The following is a 20919-nucleotide window of genomic DNA, read 5'->3' as shown; positions in this document are numbered from 1 at the left end:
CTAACACACCACCACCATGTCAGTGTCACTGCAGTGCTGAGAATGATCCACCACCTAAATAATACCTGCTCTGTAGTGGTCCTGGGAGAGTCCTGACCGTTGAAGAACAGCATGAAAGGGGGCTAACAAAGCATGCAGAGAAACAGATGGACTACAGTCAGTAATTGTAGAACTACAAAGTGCTTCTATATGGTAAGTGGAGCTGATAAAATGGACAGTGAGTGTAGAAACAAGGAAGTGGTTTTAATGTTATGGCTGATCGGTGTAAGCATGTGCACCAATTTGCCAAATAAATATTGACTGATCATTTTAATACTCAATCTTTGGTTGCATTATTAAGATATTTGATTACATTATTCTTTAATTGGAATGTATAATGCTTGGCTCACACAACAGAAAAATTAGGCATATTTGAGGTTGATCTGTAACAAGTGTGTTAAAGTTATTATTTTGTGTATGGTAGACAGACGCCTTGAACGTTTGTGTAAGAAATCTGGTCTTACTATCCACTTAATTCTAAACAAACAGCACATCCTTAAGTACAGAGATGCACCTAATGCAGCTCACTCCACCTATTATTCTGCCATTATAAATAATAGCAACTCAAGGCCCAAAGCGCTTTTTATAACATTAAATAAACTCCCTCACAACCCTCATCAGCCACTCCAGGTACTTCTGATCAGTCTCAAGCCTTAATAAACCTCTTTCAGAATAATGTGTCTTAAATAGACGAATGATTCCCCACAGCCCCCCCCCCCCCCTTCTTTTGCCCAAGTACCTCACGACTACAAGTATCAAGATGACTAATCATCTGTTTTTTTAAATAATTAGTAAGTCTACTTCTACCTACTGTCAGCTTAACCTTGCCCCAACTAGTCTTCTAAAATCTCTCATTTCACATTATATATACCATTTAATAAACGCTTGTTTTTCTTCCAGCTCTGCCCCGACTGCCCTCAAAATAACTGCAGTCACACCTATTCTAAAGAAACCTGGCCTTGATGCAACATGTCCCGCCAATTACAGGCTAATTTCAAACCTTCCACTTTCTTTAGCCAAAGTAATGGAAAATGTAGTAGTTTTTCTCTTAAAAAATAATCCCTATGAGCCGTTTAAGTCAGGTTTCCGTTCTCAGCGTAACACTATTAAGAGTTGCAAATGATCTGCTTCCCACAAATAATGGCTCAATCAACATTCCTCCTCTGCTTGATCTCAGTGCAGCTTTTCAAATAGTAAATGATAAAATACTTCTCTCCTGTTTCTCCTTTGTATGGATTTTAGGTACAGCCTTTGCTTGGTTTTGCTAATATCTTGCATACAGACAGCAGTTTGTTAAATATGGTAAACATAAATCATTCAATGTCCCTCAAGGATCCATTCTTGGTCCTTTTCTTTTTATTATTTACTTGCTACTCCTAGGCCAAATCACCTGAAGCCATATATTTCAGTACTAAATATACATCCAACTTTACACCACCTGGTCCTGGTAGCCTGCGTACATTAACTAAAATCCTGGATGAGTAACAACTTTCTAAAATTAAACACTGACAAAACTGAACTTCAGTTAGTCGAGTCTAAGAGCATAATTAATACATAATTAATAACATATTGATGATGTTTTAAGAAAGCCTTCATCCTCTGCAAAAAACCTTGTAGTGCTGTTTAATTCTGCAGTCACCTATAAGTCTCACATTAACTCACTAACCAAATCTGCATTGTTTTATCTTCATAACACTACCAGATTACGGCCACTAATCACTACCAGTGATGCCAAAACATTGGTTTAATGGCTTTACATTCTCTCATATTATTTATTGTAATTCTCTTTATTCTGGTCTACCGGCTAAAACAATCAATACGCATCAGTACACTCAAAAATCTGCCCACATCATCCCTATTCTAAACTGCCTGCAAAGGCTTTTGGTAATGTAGCATATAAAATAAAATAAAAAGCCCTTTGTGGTCTGGCCCTGGCAAATCTTGGGGAGCTCCTGTATCTCTACATACATCGCTCACTTAGGTGCTCTGGTGGCAGGTTTCTCACTATTCCTCATACTAGACTCTCTTTAATAGAAGACGGATCTTCTAGTGCTACAGCCCCTAAGCTCTGGAACTCCTCGCCCTGATCTCCTCATGACTGTACATCTGGGTCCTTTTTTAAGTCTCTCTTGATTTTAAATCAGTACTTCTGTTCTTCTTCTGTCATATAGTTTTTTTTCCCTTCCTCTTCTAAAGCGGCCTTGACATTGTGAAATATGCTAAATAAATAAAAAATATTATTTTAAAGGTTTATTTAACAGTAATATATCTTTTCTTATTATATTTAAGCAATTACGGCTTAAGGATCTTGCTGAAACACGTGTGGTAGGTAATGATCCTCCAGGCCACCCAAGGAAAATGGGGGTCCTTGCTAAGTCTGGTTCCTCTCAAGGTTTCTTCCTGTATTTTAAGGGATTTTCCTTGCCAATGTCACCCTCAGCCTGCTTAACAGGGGTTTTTGGTCTGTTGGTCCTGGAGTCTGTAAAGTTGCTTTGAGACAATGTCTATTGTAAAAAGCGCTACACAAATAAAATTGACTTGACTTGAATGAAACCTCAACTTTCCAATCAGTAGTCCAGTATATTACCACAAACTCACAACTCCCTATCGGTGCATCATGACACACTGAGGTTGTTATGGTGTTATGGTGTTTTTATTATTATTATTATTATTATTATTAATAATAATAATATTAATATTATTACTATTATCATTATTTGTATGCAATAGATACTACAGATTGACATGTAGGCCTACATGGATGATATCTGTATTTGCTAGTCATATTGAAAATGACCAGATTTGAAGAAAACTGAAAAATGCAGCACAGTTAAAGTAATCAAAACTCACCTGAATGACAGCTTTTTTATCAGCACGGGGAAGACTCTTGACCTGTCGCTCTGCTTCCTCCCACTCCCTCATCACCTACAAGACAATTTCACTCAACAATAAAAACACCATTTTTCTATGACCATTATATCACCCCTTATGTTGTTCTATAACAGCTCACCTGAGACATCCTTTCCCTGTGTTTGGCCTCCAGACGCTCTTTAGCTTTTTGGAAGTGTGCATGCTCATTCATGTCACCCGGAGCCTCTAGGTAGCGACCCACAGCATCTGGGGGACTTGGAGCCATAGTGGGCACTGAGGAGGGGGTAAGTAATGGGGGAAAAAAGAACACAGCACAATATGTAATGAAACATATTCAAGATTTATAGATTTAAATTTAACACAATATACCACATTTGTTTTCAAACAGCCAATTAAAGAAAAACTCCAGCATTTTAACATCAGATCTTTAACACACCAGCAGAAAATTACCACAGACAAGAATCTGTAATAGTTCCAATACTCACTTACTTATAATTAGTCAATAAAACTTTTGACCTGTATTTATTAAAAACAGTACCAAGATAAATGGTTTGCTGTATTAACTTTACTGTGTTTTGTAAATATACACATTTTTTAAACTAATGTCTGTTTAGTTAGGACGAGTGCAATTTAAGACCAGGAATGTTAAAAATTTTGTAGAAAACCTCTTAAACAGGTGATGCAGTGGTGGGACAGTTTTGGCTCAGTGGTTAAGGTACTGGAACACTAATCACAAGGCTGTCGGTTCAAGTCCAAACACCAGCAAGTTGATCCTGTTAGGCACCTGAGCAAGTCAATTTGGATAAAAGTGTTTGCTAAATGCTGTAAATGTAATGATGTTTAGGTAGAAAAATGTCAATCCAGTATGTAATTAAATGTAAATAAAGGCTTGCCACATTTTATTTTAACAGCAGTTTCCAAATACAAGAACTACTAGAAAAGAGCCACTACATTTGACTCTTCAGGCACTACATAAAAAACTGGAAAGCCTCTGTGATAGATATCACCAAGACTCAGACATCCTGTAACAACTGTTTGTAAATAAATGCTGTTTCTGTCTGCATCCACAAATGTAAGTTGATGCTGCACTATGTGACAGTACAGAACAACAGAAATTATAACTGACCTCTGGTGGCAGGTTCCTCACTATTCCTCATACTAGACTCTCCTCAATGGGACACAGATCTTTTAGTGCTACAGCTCATAAGCTTTAGAACTCCTTGCCCCAATATCTGCTTACTACTTACTTATCCTAACCCTAACCTTCTTTTTAACTGTGTAGGCTTTACTTATGCTTTTGCAATTACTTAAACCAATTTTTAAATGGCACATTTTAAAAGTTTAATGTTATTTATCATAAAAAATAGTTCATAGGAATGTGTTAAAACAACAAATTTTAGTGACTGCATGGATGCTGGTACACTTACACTACAGCACCTAGAAGCATTTTAGTCATATAACAAGACTGCCTAGTTTTTTCAGTGCATTATAGAGCAGTGTGAAGGTGTTCTGTATGTTAAATTTACTTAGAGTTTATTTGCATTTGGATTCGTGTTTGGAAGACGCTTTTATCTAAACTGACACACAAATAAGACAGGGTAGGACAGTGGAAGCCTATAGGTTAGAGCTTTGGGCTATCAACTGAAAGGTTGAGAGTTCGAATCCCAGCTCTGCCATGCAGCCAATGTTGGGCCCTTAAGCAAGGCCCTTATCTCTCTCAGCTCCAGGAGCACCATACAATGGCTGACCCTGCGCTCCGACCCTTCCAAACAAGCTGGGATATGCAAAGAAAGAATGTTGTTGTACTGTACACCTGTATATGTGGCAAATAAAGGCATTCTACAATTCAAGCAACTAAGGCTTAGGGATCTAGGGTTAGGGATCTTAAAACCTCAACTTTCCAATCAGTAGTCCAGTATATTACCATAAACTTATGACTCCCCATCATTGCATAATGAGACATTCAAAATGCAAAAGTCTGAGCAGCTGGCTTTGGGCATATATTTTTGGGCAACTGCTTTGATAAATTTCTTAGTCACAAAACTTCATATTAAAAAACCCCCAATAAAGCTACATTTTAGAGAAATAGGACAGAGGATCTTGCAAAGGAATTATGAGACAATAAATCCAATCATATTATTGTACAATTTTATTGTATAATATTAGAAAGTTGAAAATAGCCCTGGTAAAGCTGATATCATGTTTGTCCTAATCTCAAACTACAGTTTGTACAGTAATTAAATTCACAGAAGAAACTTATTAGGATTATATAAACTGGGTTACTGTTTTCAGTACAGAATAAATATTAAAATTCATGTCTATGATAATTGTTAAAAAGCTGGAGTATGTTTGGCTACTTAATATCAACAAAAAAAGGTTGTCTAATGCCAGAGCTTTAAAAATCATTATTTTTCCTCAAACCACTAATGAAAACCACTCCCTTATACAGGGGTTGGACAATGAAACTGAAACACCTGGTTTTAGACCACAATAATTTATAATGGTGTAGGGCCTCCTTTTGCGGCCAATACAGCGTCAATTCGTCTTGGAAATGACATATACAAGTCCTGCACAGTGGTCAGAGGGAATTTAAGCCATTCTTCTTGCAGGATAGTGGCCAGGTCACTACGTGATGCTGGTGGAGGAAAACGTTTCCTGACTCGCTTCTCCAAAACACCCCAAAGTGTCTCAATAATATTTAGATCTGGTGACTGTGCAGGCCATGGGAGATGTTCAACTTCACTTTCATGTTCATCAAACCAATCTTTCACCAGTCTTGCTGTGTGTATTGGTGCATTGTCATCCTGATACACGGCACCGCCTTCAGGATACAATGTTTGAACCATTGGATGCACATGGTCCTCCAGAATGGTTCGGTAGTCCTTGGCAGTGACACGCCCATCTAGCACAAGTATTGGGCCAAGGGAATGCCATGATATGGCAGCCCAAACCATCACTGATCCACCCCCATGCTTCACTCTGGGCATGCAACAGTCTGGGTGGTACGCTTCTTTGGGGCTTCTCCACACCGTAACTCTCCCGGATATGGGGAAAACAGTAAAGGTGGACTCATCAGAGAACAATACATGTTTCACATTGTCCACAGCCCAAGATTTGCGCTCCTTGCACCATTGAAACCGACGTTTGGCATTGGCACGAGTGACCAAAGGTTTGGCTATAGCAGCCCGGCCGTGTATATTGACCCTGTGGAGCTCCCGACGGACAGTTCTGGTGGAAACAGGAGAGTTGAGGTGCACATTTAATTCTGCCGTGATTTGGGCAGCCGTGGTTTTATGTTTTTTGGATACAATCCAGGTTAGCACCCGAACATCCCTTTCAGGCAGCTTCCTCTTGCATCCACAGTTAATCCTGTTGGATGTGGTTTGTCCTTCTTGGTCATGGCCAATCGTTGTTCATGTGGCCGGCAGGCAGAGGCGAGATATGATACAATGTATTCGAGATCTCAGCTCTGGTGAACAGCGTGTGTTTTTACCGCTGTGCCACCTGAGCGGCAATTATAACCTTTAGTTTGAATTATTTTTGTTTATGTATGATTTGTGTAAGTCGAATTCATTTACATGATCCTCCTGCCACCCAAGGAGGATGGGGGAGTCTGGTTCCTTTCAAGGCTTCTACCTGTAATTTTAAGGGAGTTTTTTTCTTTGCCACTGTCACCCTTGGCTTGCTCAATAGGGGTTTTTGGTCTGTCGGTCCTGGATTCTGTAAAGTTGCTTTGGGACGATGTCTACTGTAAAAAGCGCTATACAAATACATTTGACTTGACTTGAAAAAAGCCTGAGAAAACTGGACAGTGATTTTTCCTGATTTTTTATGGCTTGTCATTGATGGTGTTGTGAAAAAATAATGCCTTTTTTAAAGCTCTGGCATTGCCATTTTAATTTCAAAATATCTATAAGCAGTTTTTAGAAGACAATAGAAGTAAAAAGACAGTGTAATGCATCAGATGCACTATTGTTAGTAAAATAAGCTAAACATATGCAGGATAGGTCAGTGTCAGTGCTTATCTGAGAGTACTGATGTGATGAGTCAGCATGTGTGTGGTTAGTGTAAGTGTGTAAGTGTTGGTGTGAATGCTGGTGTGAGAGAGTGAGCATCCCACAATGCCCAGTTTTGTGCTTAATCGTGCGGAAACCACAGAGGTGCGGGTCACAGCCACGGACTGGTTTGACCAGCTAGTCTTAGCCCTATCATAGAGGCAAACTATGCAAGGAAAACACATATACTGCTATACAGAGCACATTCAATTTTCAGCAGGTTAGAAGAAGAAGTACCCAGTTTTACTGTGAGAACAGAGACGCCATGTTAATGCTCAGAAAAATCCAATACTGCTATTATTAGTAATATAAATCAGTGTCAAAGGACATTCAGACAGCAAAAGGGCCACATACTGTTTCTATAGAGAGATTTAGATTCTAAAGTTCAAGACAGTGTCTTTAAAAGTGCACCTATCTGTAATTCATGCACACTAATTCAGCCGGCCATCTCAGCACAGTGCAGCAAAGAGACAGGGGAAAAAAATATAGCGCTAGTTGTTGGTAGAACACATTCTCCCTCCTGGACAGGACAGACAGTCCTGAAGACTGTGTGCACTTACGCACGCTGCTGCTGCACACAGCCAGGCAGTACTCCTCTGACTCAAAGTTATTGCGATTGCCCCCACAGCCCCCAAAGATGAAGGGGGCACAGCGACCAGTCTTGGCTACAAAGTACCACCGGGTCAGTCTGGCACGACAATGGCCTTTTCGTGGCGGAGCCCAGCACACAGCTGACAGGAAAAGACGCTTAGCATCACACACAATAAGTCAACACAATGATATGATAAAATGTAGATGTTTTGACAGGAATTAAAACTGTTTTGTGACTATCACATACTTAGTAGTTCAATCAATATAATATCATCATTCTTTAATTAACCTAATTAAAGAACTAATAGATTTTTTTATTAACTGAAGTGTAATGTAAAGTAAGCAACAACTGGCTCTTTAGCACAGACAGCAGTTGTTATTATTTTTATGCATTTTACCCCACTTTTTCTCCCAATTTAGCGTAGCGAATCTGCTCCTGGGGACCCCGGCGGCATCGAAGGAGGGTGTACTCTCTCAGACGTGTGTGCAGTCATTTCTTTTTCACCCATATTTTGGTGGATTTGCATGTGAGGTCGGCTTTGTGTACGGAGAGCCACGCCCCAATCTCTGCACTCATCCACTGTCTGTACAGGTGCCCAAGGTTCTTACACAGCACTGATAAACCCACCGCTTAGTCCGGACACCCTGGGATAACCAAACCCCTTAGAACTGGCGCCCTGGCGTTGATAACCCAACCCCTAAGTTCAATCGTTTGTATATATATACAGTGTATCACAAAAGTAAGTACACCCCTCACATTTCTGCAAATATTTCATTATATCTTTTCATGGGACAACACTATAGACATGAAACTTGGATATAACTTAGAGTAGTCAGTGTACAGCTTATATAGCAGTGTAGATTTACTGTCTTCTGAAAATAACTCAACACACAGCCATTAATGTCTAAATAGCTGGCAACATAAGTGAGTACACCCCACAGTGAACATGTCCAAATTGTGCCCAAATGTGTCGTTGTCCCTCCCTGGTGTCATGTGTCAAGGTCCCAGGTGTAAATGGGGAGCAGGGCTGTTAAATTTGGTGTTTTGGGTACAATTCTCTCATACTGGCCACTGGATATTCAACATGGCACCTCATGGCAAAGAACTCTCTGAGGATGTGAGAAATAGAATTGTTGCTCTCCACAAAGATGGCCTGGGCTATAAGAAGATTGCTAACACCCTGAAACTGAGCTACAGCATGGTGGCCAAGGTCATACAGCGGTTTTCCAGGACAGGTTCCACTCGGAACAGGCTTCGCCAGGGTCGACCAAAGAAGTTGAGTCCACGTGTTCGGTGTCATATCCAGAGGTTGGCTTTAAAAAATAGACACATGAGTGCTGCCAGCATTGCTGCAGAGGATGAAGACGTGGGAGGTCAGCCTGTCAGTGCTCAGACCATACGCCGCACACTGCATCAACTCGGTCTGCATGGTCGTCATCCCAGAAGGAAGCTGACGCACAAGAAAGCCCGCAAACAGTTTGCTGAAGACAAGCAGTCCAAGAACATGGATTACTGGAATGCCCTGTGGTCTGACGAGACCAAGAGAAACTTGTTTGGCTCAGATGGTGTCCAGCATGTGTGGCGGCGCCCTGGTGAGAAGTACCAAGACAACTGTATCTTGCCTACAGTCGAGCATGGTGGTGGTAGCATCATGGTCTTGGGCTGCATGAGTGTTGCTGGCACTGGGGAGCTGCAGTTCATTGAGGGAAACATGAATTCCAACATGTACTGTGACATTCTGAAACAGAGCATGATCCCCTCCCTTCGAAAACTGGGCCTCATGGCAGTTTTCCAACAGGATAACGACCCCAAACACAACCTCCAAGATGACAACTGCCTTGCTGAGGAAGCTGAAGGTAAAGGTGATGGACTAAACCCAATTGAGCACCTGTGGCGCATCCTCAAGTGGAAGGTGGAGGAGTTCAAGGTGTCTAACATCCACCAGCTCCGTGATGTCATCATGGAGGAGTGGAAGAGGATTCCAGTAGCAACCTGTGCAGCTCTGGTGAATTCCATGCCCAGGAGGGTTAAGGCAGTGCTGGATAATAATGGTGGTCACACAAAATATTGACACTTTGGGCACAATTTGGACATGTTCACTGTGGGGTGTACTCACTTATGTTGCAGCTATTTAGACATTAATGGCTGTGTGTTGAGTTATTTTCAGAAGACAGTAAATCTACACTGCTATACAAGCTGTACACTGACTACTCTAAGTTATATCCAAGTTTCATGTCTATAGTGTTGTCCCATGAAAAGATATAATGAAATATTTGCGGAAATGTGAGGGGTGTACTTACTTTTGTGATACACTGTATATATATATATATATATATATATATATATATATATATATATATATTATTATTATTTTATTTTATTTTTTTTAATGCATTTTCTCCCCAATTTCTCCCTTTTAGTGTGTCCAATTGCCCGACTGCGTAATGCTTCCTCTCCACCAATGCCGATCCCCACTCTGATTGAGGAGAACGAATCTAACCCATGCCCCCTCCGACACGTAGGCAGCAGCCGTATGCATTTTGTCACCTACACTTTGACGAGTGCAATGCGGATCAGCACTGTGTACGGAGAGACACACCCTGACAGCACTCTTTTCCCGTCTCTGTGCAATCAATCAGCCAGCAGAGGTCATAATTGCATTAGTTATGAGAGAGACCCTACCTGGCTTTTAATATCCCACCCCTATCTGAACAACAGGCCAATCGTTGTTCATGCGGCTTCTCAGCCCAGTCGGCAGGCAGAGCTGATACGATCAGATTTGATAAGATGTATTCGAGATCCCAGCTCTGGTGTTCAGCGTGTGTTTTACCGCTGCGCCACCTGAGCGGCCAGTTCGATCTTTTGCACCCAGCAGACTGGAAGCTAATTTTGTCTGCTACAGGCATTAGCCAATTGTGCCTGCTAAAGGGTGCCCAGCCGATCAGTAGCAGAGCCGAGATTCGAACCCGGGAGCTCAGAATCTCGGTGCTGGTGTGCTAGTGGATTATCACGCTGCGCCATCTGAGCGCCTTTACCATACATTTACTGTTTGGTATTTCAATATTTAAGAAGACAGTTACTTTTCTATGATCAATTATGCTTGGATCCCCGATGTAAAGAGTCTTATGCACAATTTTATGCTTTGTTCATTTCAGGGTTAACATATCCTTTACAGGGGACTCATTTTCTGTCTAATTTTCATGCATAATGACCCTTTTTGCTCAAAGAATAAAACATGTAGTACAAATGTTATAGCTCATTTAATATTATTGGATGTATTCTTCCAATATGGTTAATTTATCAAATAAATAGAAATTGTGTACAAAGAAGTACAGAACAATGTCTTATGTAAGGCTTCAAGTGTTTTTTTGTAATTTTTTATTTAATTCTTCCCTCTTTTTTTTGCCCCAATTTTCTCCCCTAATCTAGTCGTGTCCAATTACCCTGAATGCGTCCTCTATACTGATTCGACCCTTCACCACTGAGGACGCCTCTCAACTGACATACGCCCCCTCCGGTACGCACAGTCAGTACAGACTGCATTTTTCACCTGCACGAGTCGAGTATACACACCGACGGGCACTGTGTACGGAGGGCCACACCCCCATCAGCATTATTCCTCAGCCCTGTGCAGGCGCTATCACTCAGCCAGCAGGGGCCGCAGTTGCACCAGTTTTGAGTTTATGATTCGACTTTTTACCCCAACCCTATAAACAACAGCCAATCATTGTTCATGCAGCCGCCCAGCCCAGTCGGAAGGCAGAGTTGAGATTTGATATGATGTATTCGAAACCCCAACTCCGCTGCGCCACCTGAGCGGCAGGCTTCAAGTGTTAACTTATTTTATTTGGAAAATTAAGAAAACATAGAAATTGATTAATGGTGTCTAAGGTTTTACATAACACCCACTTTCTGTACCCACTCTCTTGTAGCCATGAATGGATAGATGATTATTTGCTCCCCTAACTAAAGAACCACTAGGTATTTAATTAGCAGCGTTTAGTGTTGTCTTACATTCTACAAAAATAACAAGGAAAAATAGTTAATTATAATCTGTTAACTGTCTCTTGACAGTCTATGTTGTCCTAGTTTTTTTACTCATTGGGATTCAGGTGGAAAGTGGAAGGTTGATTTTGGCACCACCAGTGTTTTAACAATCGCAGACACCAGCCAAGAAATGTTAACGAGAAATGAAAAACTCAAGACTGTTGTAGTAATCAGAGACCATAAATTAATGGTCTCATAATATTTAAATGACTCCTGATGTGAGCAACCAACAACACAACAGTAAAACACATCAGGCTGTTACTGTTTTGGTTTTTATAAACATGGTAATTTTGTGAGACTTGCTTTGAAATCTGAGATTGGACACTGGAAATGTCTTTGCAAAGGGACTTTTTAGAAAACCTGCCACTGTTTAAGGGCAGATGAGGTGAAACAAAAACAAAACAATGTCTCTATGTTTATATTTTGACAAAGCAGGACTACAATTATGGTGAGTCCAAAGGTTACTATGGTATTAAGGTATTTTAACTTTTTACATCCAGTATGAGATGTCATTGTTCTACACATATTCTGAAAAATCTCATTTTCCGTAGACAGGTAGCTAGTAGTTCTTACTCACAAGCAACTTGGATAATTAACAAATCATTAATGTCACCATAGTAGCCAAAATAAATTAATAGTATTATTTCAGAAACGAAAGGGATAATGACATATCTCAATAATGGGTGAGGGGGCCTTTTCTTTTAGGCTATGTCCAGAACATGGCCGCCATCTTGAAAGCCTCCATATTGGATCAAGTTTTTCCAATGGGAAGGTGGTCATGTAGCATATCAAAGAAGACCAGAATTTTCTCAGAAATCAAATTCTTGGGTTCATAACAATTGGATCCAGCGCCTTCAGCTCTGTGTTCAGCACCAGGGACAACACATTGAACACGTCAAATAGCTGTGCATCACAGAGAACGTTCCCGGTTGTTGTTGCAACTTTCTGTGTTGATAACTTTTGAATCACAATCGATTTCTAAGAAAATTCTGGTCCTCTTTGATATGCTACATGACCACCTTCCCATTGGAAAAACTTGCCCTTGATCCAATATGGAGGCTTTCAAGATGGCGGCCATGTTCCGGACATAGCCTAAAAGATAGGCCCCCTCACCCATTACTTGTTGGGGTATTCAGATATGTCATTTTCCCTTTCGTTTCTGAATTAACAGAGTGTCCTGTGACTTTTGACTCACACTGTATTATTATTTTTTTTAATAACACCTGTATTTGGACAAAACACTGTCTTCTCTGCCATTTTGATAGGCACATCAGTTTTACTATGCTGGTTTAGTGTAAGCGTATGTTCTTCCTTGTGTGCACATGTATGTGTGTGTGCATCCTACCTCTTACAACCTCTTCGATAGATTCAGTGGTTGTAGTAGTAGTGGTGGTCATTGCCACATTTGAAGACTGTTCACTGGTATCATGTTCAGTCATATCATCTTCATTCTCATCATCTTCTTCATCATCCTCCACACCATCACCATCCTCATCATTCTCCCAGGCCTCTTCATCTTCATCATTCCCGGTGTCCTCATCATCACCATCATCATCATCATCATCATCATCATCCACAGTGACAGCTTCCATACTCTGCTGTTCTGAGGGGTTTTGTTTAGGCATGCTGGGAGTGAAAAAAGAGAAGCATGTTCACACACTGGGTAAAACCTCTGAGGGGAACCCCCCTGCCAAATTTAGATTAAGAAAAATGCTCAAGTATTTGGTTTAGATGATATGTTTGTATGATGAAGTGGTATACACCAATCAGGCATAACATTAAAACCACCTCCTGGTTTCTACACACTTTGTAGTTCTACAATTACTGACTGTAGTCCATCTGTTTCTCTACATACTGTTTTAGCCTGCTTTCACCCTGTTCTTCAATGGTCAGGACCCCCACAGGACCACCACAGAGCAGGTATTATTTAGGTGTATTATTCTCAGCACTGCAGTGACACTGACATGGTGGTGGTGTGTTAGTGTGTGTTGTGCTGGTTTGAGTGGATCAGACACAGCAGCGCTGCTGGAGTTTTTAAATACCGTGTCCACTCTATTAGACACTCCTACCTAGTTGGTCCACTTTGTAGATGTAAAGTCAGAGACGATCGCTCATCTATTGCTGCTGTTTGAGTTGGTCTTTGGACCTTCATCAGTGATCACAGGACGCTGCCCACGGGGCGCTGTTGGCTGGATATTTTTGGTTGGTGGACTATTCTCAGTCCAGCAGTGACAGTGAGGTGTTTAAAAACTCCAGCAGCGCTGCTGTGTCTGATCCACTCATACCAGCACAACACACACCAACACACCACCACCATGTCAGTGTCACTGCAGTGCTGAGAATTATCCACCACCCAAATAATACCTACTCTGAAGTGGTCCTGTATGGGTCCTGACCATTGAAGAACAGGGTGAAAGCAGGCTAAAAAAGTATGTAGAGAAACAGATGGACTACAGTCAATAATTGTAGAACTACAAAGTGCTCCTATATGGTAAGTGGAGCTGATAAAATGGACAGTGAGTGTAGAAACAAGGAGGTGGTCATAATGTTATGCCTGATCGGTATATTATCCAAGCTCTCTGACCTGTCAGTGTACTCATTCTCAGCACCTCCCCACCACACATCTGAATTGGCCTCCTCCTGCTCCTCAGCGTCAGAGTCTCTCTGCTCTTCCAGTGGACAGCACACAAACTCTACACCACGGAAACGATCGATACCACAAGGCAACAGCATCCCGAAGTCATGCAGGTTCATGGACCGATCACCACAGGACTACAGAGGGAAAGAAAAAATCGAGATGTTACAAGAAAGGGAGGCAGTCGATATGTTACTGTAAGCAATACAAAGCAATATAAAGTAAAAGTCCTGTTTTATATGATGTTACCCCTACTTCATTTAGTAAAAAAGAATAAAGAAATGCACTTAGTTAATGATTTTGACTTAATCCTCTGCTTAATCATTTGATGTTTTCATAAAGCACTGGCTCTAGCACTAAGCTAAAATTATATATATTTACATTTAATATATATATTTTTTTATTTTTTTAAACACTGCTGTGATGAGAGACAGAGCTTTATTCCATCAAGCAGTCTGCACTTGGCTAGTGCTTAAATCATGGGTGTTTACCGAGGGTCACATCTGCATTATGGTGGCCCTCAAAGTGCCGATTAAGACGTATCCTGCTGTGACTGCAGTCTGCCTTTTAAGTCTTGGACAATTTGTTGTTTTTCTTGGAGGCTAAATTCTGTGTTATATTTATCTGTGTTATACTGTATATTTATGTATATCTACATTTATAATGTACTCCTTTACCACAGACATGGCCTCATAACACAAGAGACGTACCGTTTTTTCTTCTTGAAGCACAAACTTGTATTCACTTTCCCATCTTTAATTTAATTCCCTTCCTTCTGCTTCAATTTTCTCTTCTTGTACATTTTGGGATTATTTGTAAATATTTCTCAACATCACTTGTTGGAAAATTGTCTCAGAAACACTGCCATCTAGTGGCGGGATGCGGTCACTTTGCGGGTCACAAAATTGGCATGCATTGTGGGAGATGCAGTTTATGTATGATTTTACAGTGTATTTTAAGACAATCATACGTCTTTTAAGTTCTTGTGGGCCACATAAAATTATGTGGTGAGCCGGATTTGGTCTGCGGGCTTTGAGTTTGACACGTGGCTTAAAGCATTTGGCTATAACACATTTTATATCCATTATTTAGTTTTATTACCCAAACATATATTTTGATTTTAAAAACAAGAATAAATAGCCTTACTAATCAACATGTCAGTTGTGAATCAACTAGTTGACTGGTCTGAAAATCCTTAGTTCATAAATTAGTGTAATATGCAGTCTGTTGACAATGTAAAATGGAAGCAAAAGACACTAATGTTTATATTATTTGAATTCTAATGACAGGGTTTTTTATTGTTCTCATTTTTAGGTATATGTGTAATGTGAATGTTTAGTATGCATTTTTGTGTATACCTCTTTGGCCACAGTGTGCCAGTGAAGATGGCTCTCACACATATCCATTCGCTCCTGGTGAAGGAATTTACACTTATCGGGAACCAGGAGAGCATCGCTTACAAACTCACCAACTGGCAAACATAAATACATTGCAAAAATTATTTAAAGCTGTTACTCAGTGCAAACAGATTTCTCTGCTATCAGTGTGTGGAAAAAAGCAAATGTCATCATGAGAACATTCTGTCACAGGCAGTTTGGTTTTTCAGGCAGCTGACAGATGGTGTGCCTGGGCGATAAAAGCACTTAAGTCCATCGGCTGTAAGGGCATTGCTTCAATATCCCTGATACCCTGTTAAAACTTGAAGAGTACTGGGTTGCTTTAATGAGAACATCACGTTGATGAAACAGTAAATACACATGTGCACTCACCCAGGCAGCGGTAAGGAACAACGATGTGTGCATGGCTGCGGCATTGTCGTCTGCCCTTCTTGCACCAGTTCTGAATGCTGACCGGCTGGTTGGCCTCCACTACATTAGTGATCTGCAGATCAGGGTACACCTGTAGAAGTACAGAAAGTTCATTGGAAGTGAGGTAAAGAGTGAAAACTCACTCTGTTACACATAGCCATAAAATCAATGCCAGAAATTTATATATATATTAACTAGCAATGCAAATGATGCTGGTTTTTTTTAACTGACGAATATAAATGACTACTGGGGCACGGTTGTTGCAAAAAAGCAAACAGTGGAGCGACATTACTACCGGGCCGAAAATACTTCCGTTTAATTGATATACCAATGTTATACCAATAACACCGAAGCAAGCTGGAAGCGTAGATATATAAAGTCGTCCACTTTGTACAACTTGATCACACGTCTGTTGTAGAAATCAGTGGAGTCATACCTCAGTATAAAAGAGTATAACTCTGCACTTCATCAGTGGTGACTGGGAGACTGCAAACGTTTTATTTGTTAAAGGGAGAGTTAACGGTAATTGTATAATACTCTAATATAATTTACTACTAATAAACATTGTATATATTGCACTTGTTTCACACCTACTGATTCCATCATATATTGTGTCATTTTGTGGGGCCAAGCAAACCTTATAGTACTAGTTAGTCGTTTTTTTTACAAAAAAGAATATACAAATAAACAATATTACACACAGATCCACAAGTGCAGAGTTTAACATGCAGTTTAATTCCATAATGACCAAACTGGATTTTCTGTTTGTAATTTTAACCCGCAATATTAACCTGACGGTGGGTAAGTGTTTTTTTACTCTGTACTCTGTAGTAGTAGCTGTAAAATAAATGTAATCAAACGTCAGCTGTTGGTTTGTTAGGTATTCGTCTTCTTTCGGTTGCTCAAGCATTTAGGTGTTGCCACTGTGGATCTGGTCTGCACACCGGACTTGGCACAGTTCTTATGCCATATGCCCTTCCTGGCGCATCACTCTTCTTTTAATCCAGGCTTAAGAGTGGCACTGAGTGTCTTACAAGTGCACCTCGCAATGCATTCACTGTTTCAGCCATCCCTCTCATTAACCATTGATGTTCGTGCAGACGCTGACCGGCCGATATCACCAATTAGATTCGAACCCTGGATTTCTGTGGTAGTTTGTTAGCGTACTTTACCTTTGCACCACCTGACTGAAAAGCAATGACCAATCTGTAATCGATATGGATCAATTATGTTTGTACAGCTCTATTAACCATGCCCCAAATTCGGTAGAGCATTGCACAGCATTGTGGCACAGATACTGCACTGCTTGTACTGAAATGCAATAATTGTACTGCGTTTTGTTTTGGCACATTCACAGCACCACACAGTGAAATATGGTAGAGCTGCGAGTTGATTGCATTACAAGCTGATTTGTATTCTATTCTGACACAAATTCTTATGTTTTATGTTATGATTATGTTTCAGCTGGCAACAAGTTATTTAACCCTAACTGATGCAGTGAGTAGCTTCTCATTTGTTAAACAACCATGTCGAAAGACACATCCTGTGGTCATGGAAAAGATGTTAATCTGTTTCAGAAGGGTCAAATTATTGGCATGCATCAAGCAGAGAAAACATCTAAGGAGATTGCTGAAACTAAGGGAAGGGAACTCAAGGGATTGGGACTAAACAGCTGTGTAGCCTTAAGAAAACCGCTTGTCAGTGAGGCTAACCGGCAAAAATGGCTTCAATTTGCTAGGGAGCATAAAGAGTGGACTCTGGAGCAATGGAATAGGGCCATGTGGTCTGATGAGTCCAGATTCACCCTGTTCCAGAGTGATGGGGGCATCAGGGTAAGAAGAGAGGCAGCTGAAGTGATGCACCCATCATGCCTAGTGCCTACCATACAAGCCTGTGGGGGCCAGTGCTATGATCTGGGGTTGCTGCAGTTGGTCAGGTCTAGATTCAGCAACGTTATGTGCCCAAAGAATAAAGTCAGCTGACTACCTGAATATACTGAACGACCTGGTTATTCCATCAATGGATTTTTTCTTCCCTGATGGCACGGGCATATTCCAAGATGACAATGCCAGGATTCATCTGGCTCAAAATGTGAAAGAGTGGTTCAGGGAGCATGAGACATCATTTTCACACATGGATTGGCCACCACAGAGTCCAGACCTGAACCCCATTGAGAATCTTTGGGATGTGCTGGAGAGGACTTTGCGCAGTGGTCCAAATCTCCCATCATCAATACAAGATCTTGGGGAAAAATTAATGCAACTCTGGACAGAAATAAATGCGTGTCGTAATCAAAGCTAAAGGCGGTCCAACGAAATAATAGAGTGTGTGACCTTTTTTTTGGCCAGGCAGTGTACATGTATTGTTTTTCTGTTAAATCGTCAAACGACATTAAATCAATGCAACAGACCTTTTACTTTTTGCTTTACACATTTTCTGCATGTCAGTCTGATTTAAACACAGTGTCGTCTGCACCTCATTTAACTTTTTTCAGTGTAATGATTGCATTTCAACGAGACACGCATGTTTAAAGCACAGCAAGGTGGAATGCAATAAAGCTGTGCCTCAAACCTACAGTTTAAATGCAAATCGCTGTTTGTTATTTTCAGTAAAGAGGTCAAGCAAAATGAAAACAATGTAATAGAGGTTTTGCTTTCATTTTGGCACATATTCTGCATGTTACTATGGAAGAGCAATGATGTGTGTGTTGTAGGGATTGCATTTCAAATTGGCACTAATCCAGCTCAATACATTTTCCTAATTTAGTCACAATTTCCATAGTGAAAACAACCACTGCCTGTTTTCCAACTGCAGCTCAGTTCTCTGAAACAGTCCTCATTCAACACATGTCCTTACCAGTGACAGATCCCACAACTTTGCTTTTTTACCAACCTTACAGTAGAAGAAAGCTACAAAACTGCAAGGATTTACCAAAAAGTAAGGCTTTGACGCTTAATCAGAATGTTAAGGGATAATTTTTTTGGATTGTTGTGCTCCTCAAACCCTTTCTGAACCATTTTTGCTTTGTGGCAGGGCGCATTATCCTGCTGAAAGTGGCCACAGCCATCAGAGAATACCATTTCCATGAAAGGTTGTACATGGTCTGCAACAATGCTTAGGTAGGTGGTACGTGTCAAAGTAACATCCACATGGATGGAAGGACCCAAGGTTTCCCAGCAGAACATTGCCCAAAGCGTCACACCGCCTCCGCTGACTTGCCTTCTTCCCATAGTGCATCATGGTGCCATGTGTTCCCCAGGTAAGCGACACACACGCACCCGGCCATCCACGTGATAAAAAAAAAAAACGTGATTTATCAGACCAGGCCACCTTCTTCCATTGCTCCGTGGTCTAGTTCCGATGTTCATGTGCCCATTGTTGATGCTTTTGACGGTGGATAGGGGTCAGCATGGGCACCCTGACTGGTCTGCGTCTATGCAGCCCCATACACAACAAACTGTGATGCACTGTGTATTCTGACACCTTTCTATCAGAACCAGCATTAACTTCTTCAGCAATTTGAACTACAGTAGCTCATCTGCTGGATAGGACCACACGGGCCAGCCTTCGCTTCCCATGTGCATCAATGAGTCTTGGCCGCTCATGACCCTGTCACCGGATTACCACTTTTCCCAATTTGGACCACTTTTGATAGATACTGACCACTGCAGACCAGAAATACCCCACAAGAGCTGCAGTTTTGGTGATGCTCTGACCCAGTCGTCTAGCCATCACAATTTGGTCCTTGTCAAACTCGCTCAAATTCTTACACTTGCTCATTTTTCCTGCTTCTAACACATCAATTTTGAGGATAAAATGTTCACTTGCTGCCTAATATATCCCACCCACTAACAGGTGCCATGATGAAGAGATAATCAGTGTTATTCACTTCACCTGTCAGTGGTCATAATGTTATGCCTCGTCAGTGTAAACCTACATTTAGTTTCACTGCAAGTGAAAGAAAGTGGTTGGGCTATGTAGGGATTTTTGTTTGCAGCAGGACCAAGAACACTGGTGCTTTGCATGGATAACAAGGTATTTCTTTGTTTAATTATTACAGTGTTGTACTATGTATAAATTAGGGTTGGGCGGTATGACGATATTACCGTATACCGCGGTATTTAAAAATGGTGACGGTATTCAAAAATGGTGACGGTATTTTTTAAAATGTGAAGCACCAAATTTCTGCTTCAGGTTTACCTTGAAAACTGAGACTTTAGGACATGCGCGCATCCACAGAAAGGGAGGGGTGGGAGGGGTAGGTGGTTGGAGCTCGCTGATTGGCTGTGGGGTGCTCACTGGTGATAACACAGAGAGACGAGTGAAGAGCCACACTGGCTAGCGTTAGCTGTGAGCTAACAAGCAGAAACTGAATAACGGCTCGTCTTTTAATTTTTCAAAATCAACATTTTTTATCAGTTCAACCGGAAATTAACACAAGCGAGTGCATGCGTGGACATGTACTTATTTACTAAATATATCTTCAGTGTAAATCGAGCACAAGTGTTGAGAAAAAGGAGCAAACAGTAATAATAACGTTACGCCCAATCCGCTGTTCTGACTCTTGTCTGCCATAGATTTTCCTGCCTATGTAAGAACTATTTTTTCCTAAATAAAAGCGCTATATTAAGAAAAAAGAATGTCTCACCTGTCGTGTAATTTGAATTATAAAATATATAGTCTGGCCCTTTAACAATGTTAAGCGCACTATAGGGCGTAGGGAGCGAGTGTGTAGGGAGGAGTTCGGATTTGTACCGTTTCTGTGCTCGAGTTGTTTTGCACTGAGCTTGTGTGACATGTAAAGTAGCGTTCTCGTTAACCACTCAAATGTTTGGACTTTGAATTATTTTAACATTATTTTACATCACCGTC

General features: G+C 40.8%; 1 protein-coding gene across 2 annotated transcripts in view; it reads right to left on the bottom strand.

Annotated features, from left to right (window-relative positions):
* appb (amyloid beta (A4) precursor protein b) overlaps positions 1-20919 on the bottom strand; it is a 59649-nt gene that overhangs the window by 15134 nt on the left and 23596 nt on the right. The window contains exons 3-9 of one of the 2 annotated variants that reach the window (XM_063006636.1): positions 16009-16138; positions 15598-15710; positions 14189-14376; positions 12950-13230; positions 7526-7696; positions 3050-3183; positions 2890-2964 (exon numbers count right to left, since the gene is read on the bottom strand). In XM_063006636.1, coding sequence (XP_062862706.1) covers positions 2890-2964; positions 3050-3183; positions 7526-7696; positions 12950-13230; positions 14189-14376; positions 15598-15710; positions 16009-16138 — 1092 coding nt within the window. The remainder of the gene's footprint in view (positions 1-2889; positions 2965-3049; positions 3184-7525; positions 7697-12949; positions 13231-14188; positions 14377-15597; positions 15711-16008; positions 16139-20919) is intronic. The other variant, XM_063006637.1, reaches the window with a different exon arrangement.

Source organism: Trichomycterus rosablanca, chromosome 12 (genome assembly GCF_030014385.1).
Source record: "Trichomycterus rosablanca isolate fTriRos1 chromosome 12, fTriRos1.hap1, whole genome shotgun sequence".
Classification (NCBI taxonomy): domain Eukaryota; kingdom Metazoa; phylum Chordata; class Actinopteri; order Siluriformes; family Trichomycteridae; genus Trichomycterus; species Trichomycterus rosablanca.
Note: the sequence above shows the minus strand (reverse complement) of the source record. Positions and strands in the feature narration are given on the sequence as shown.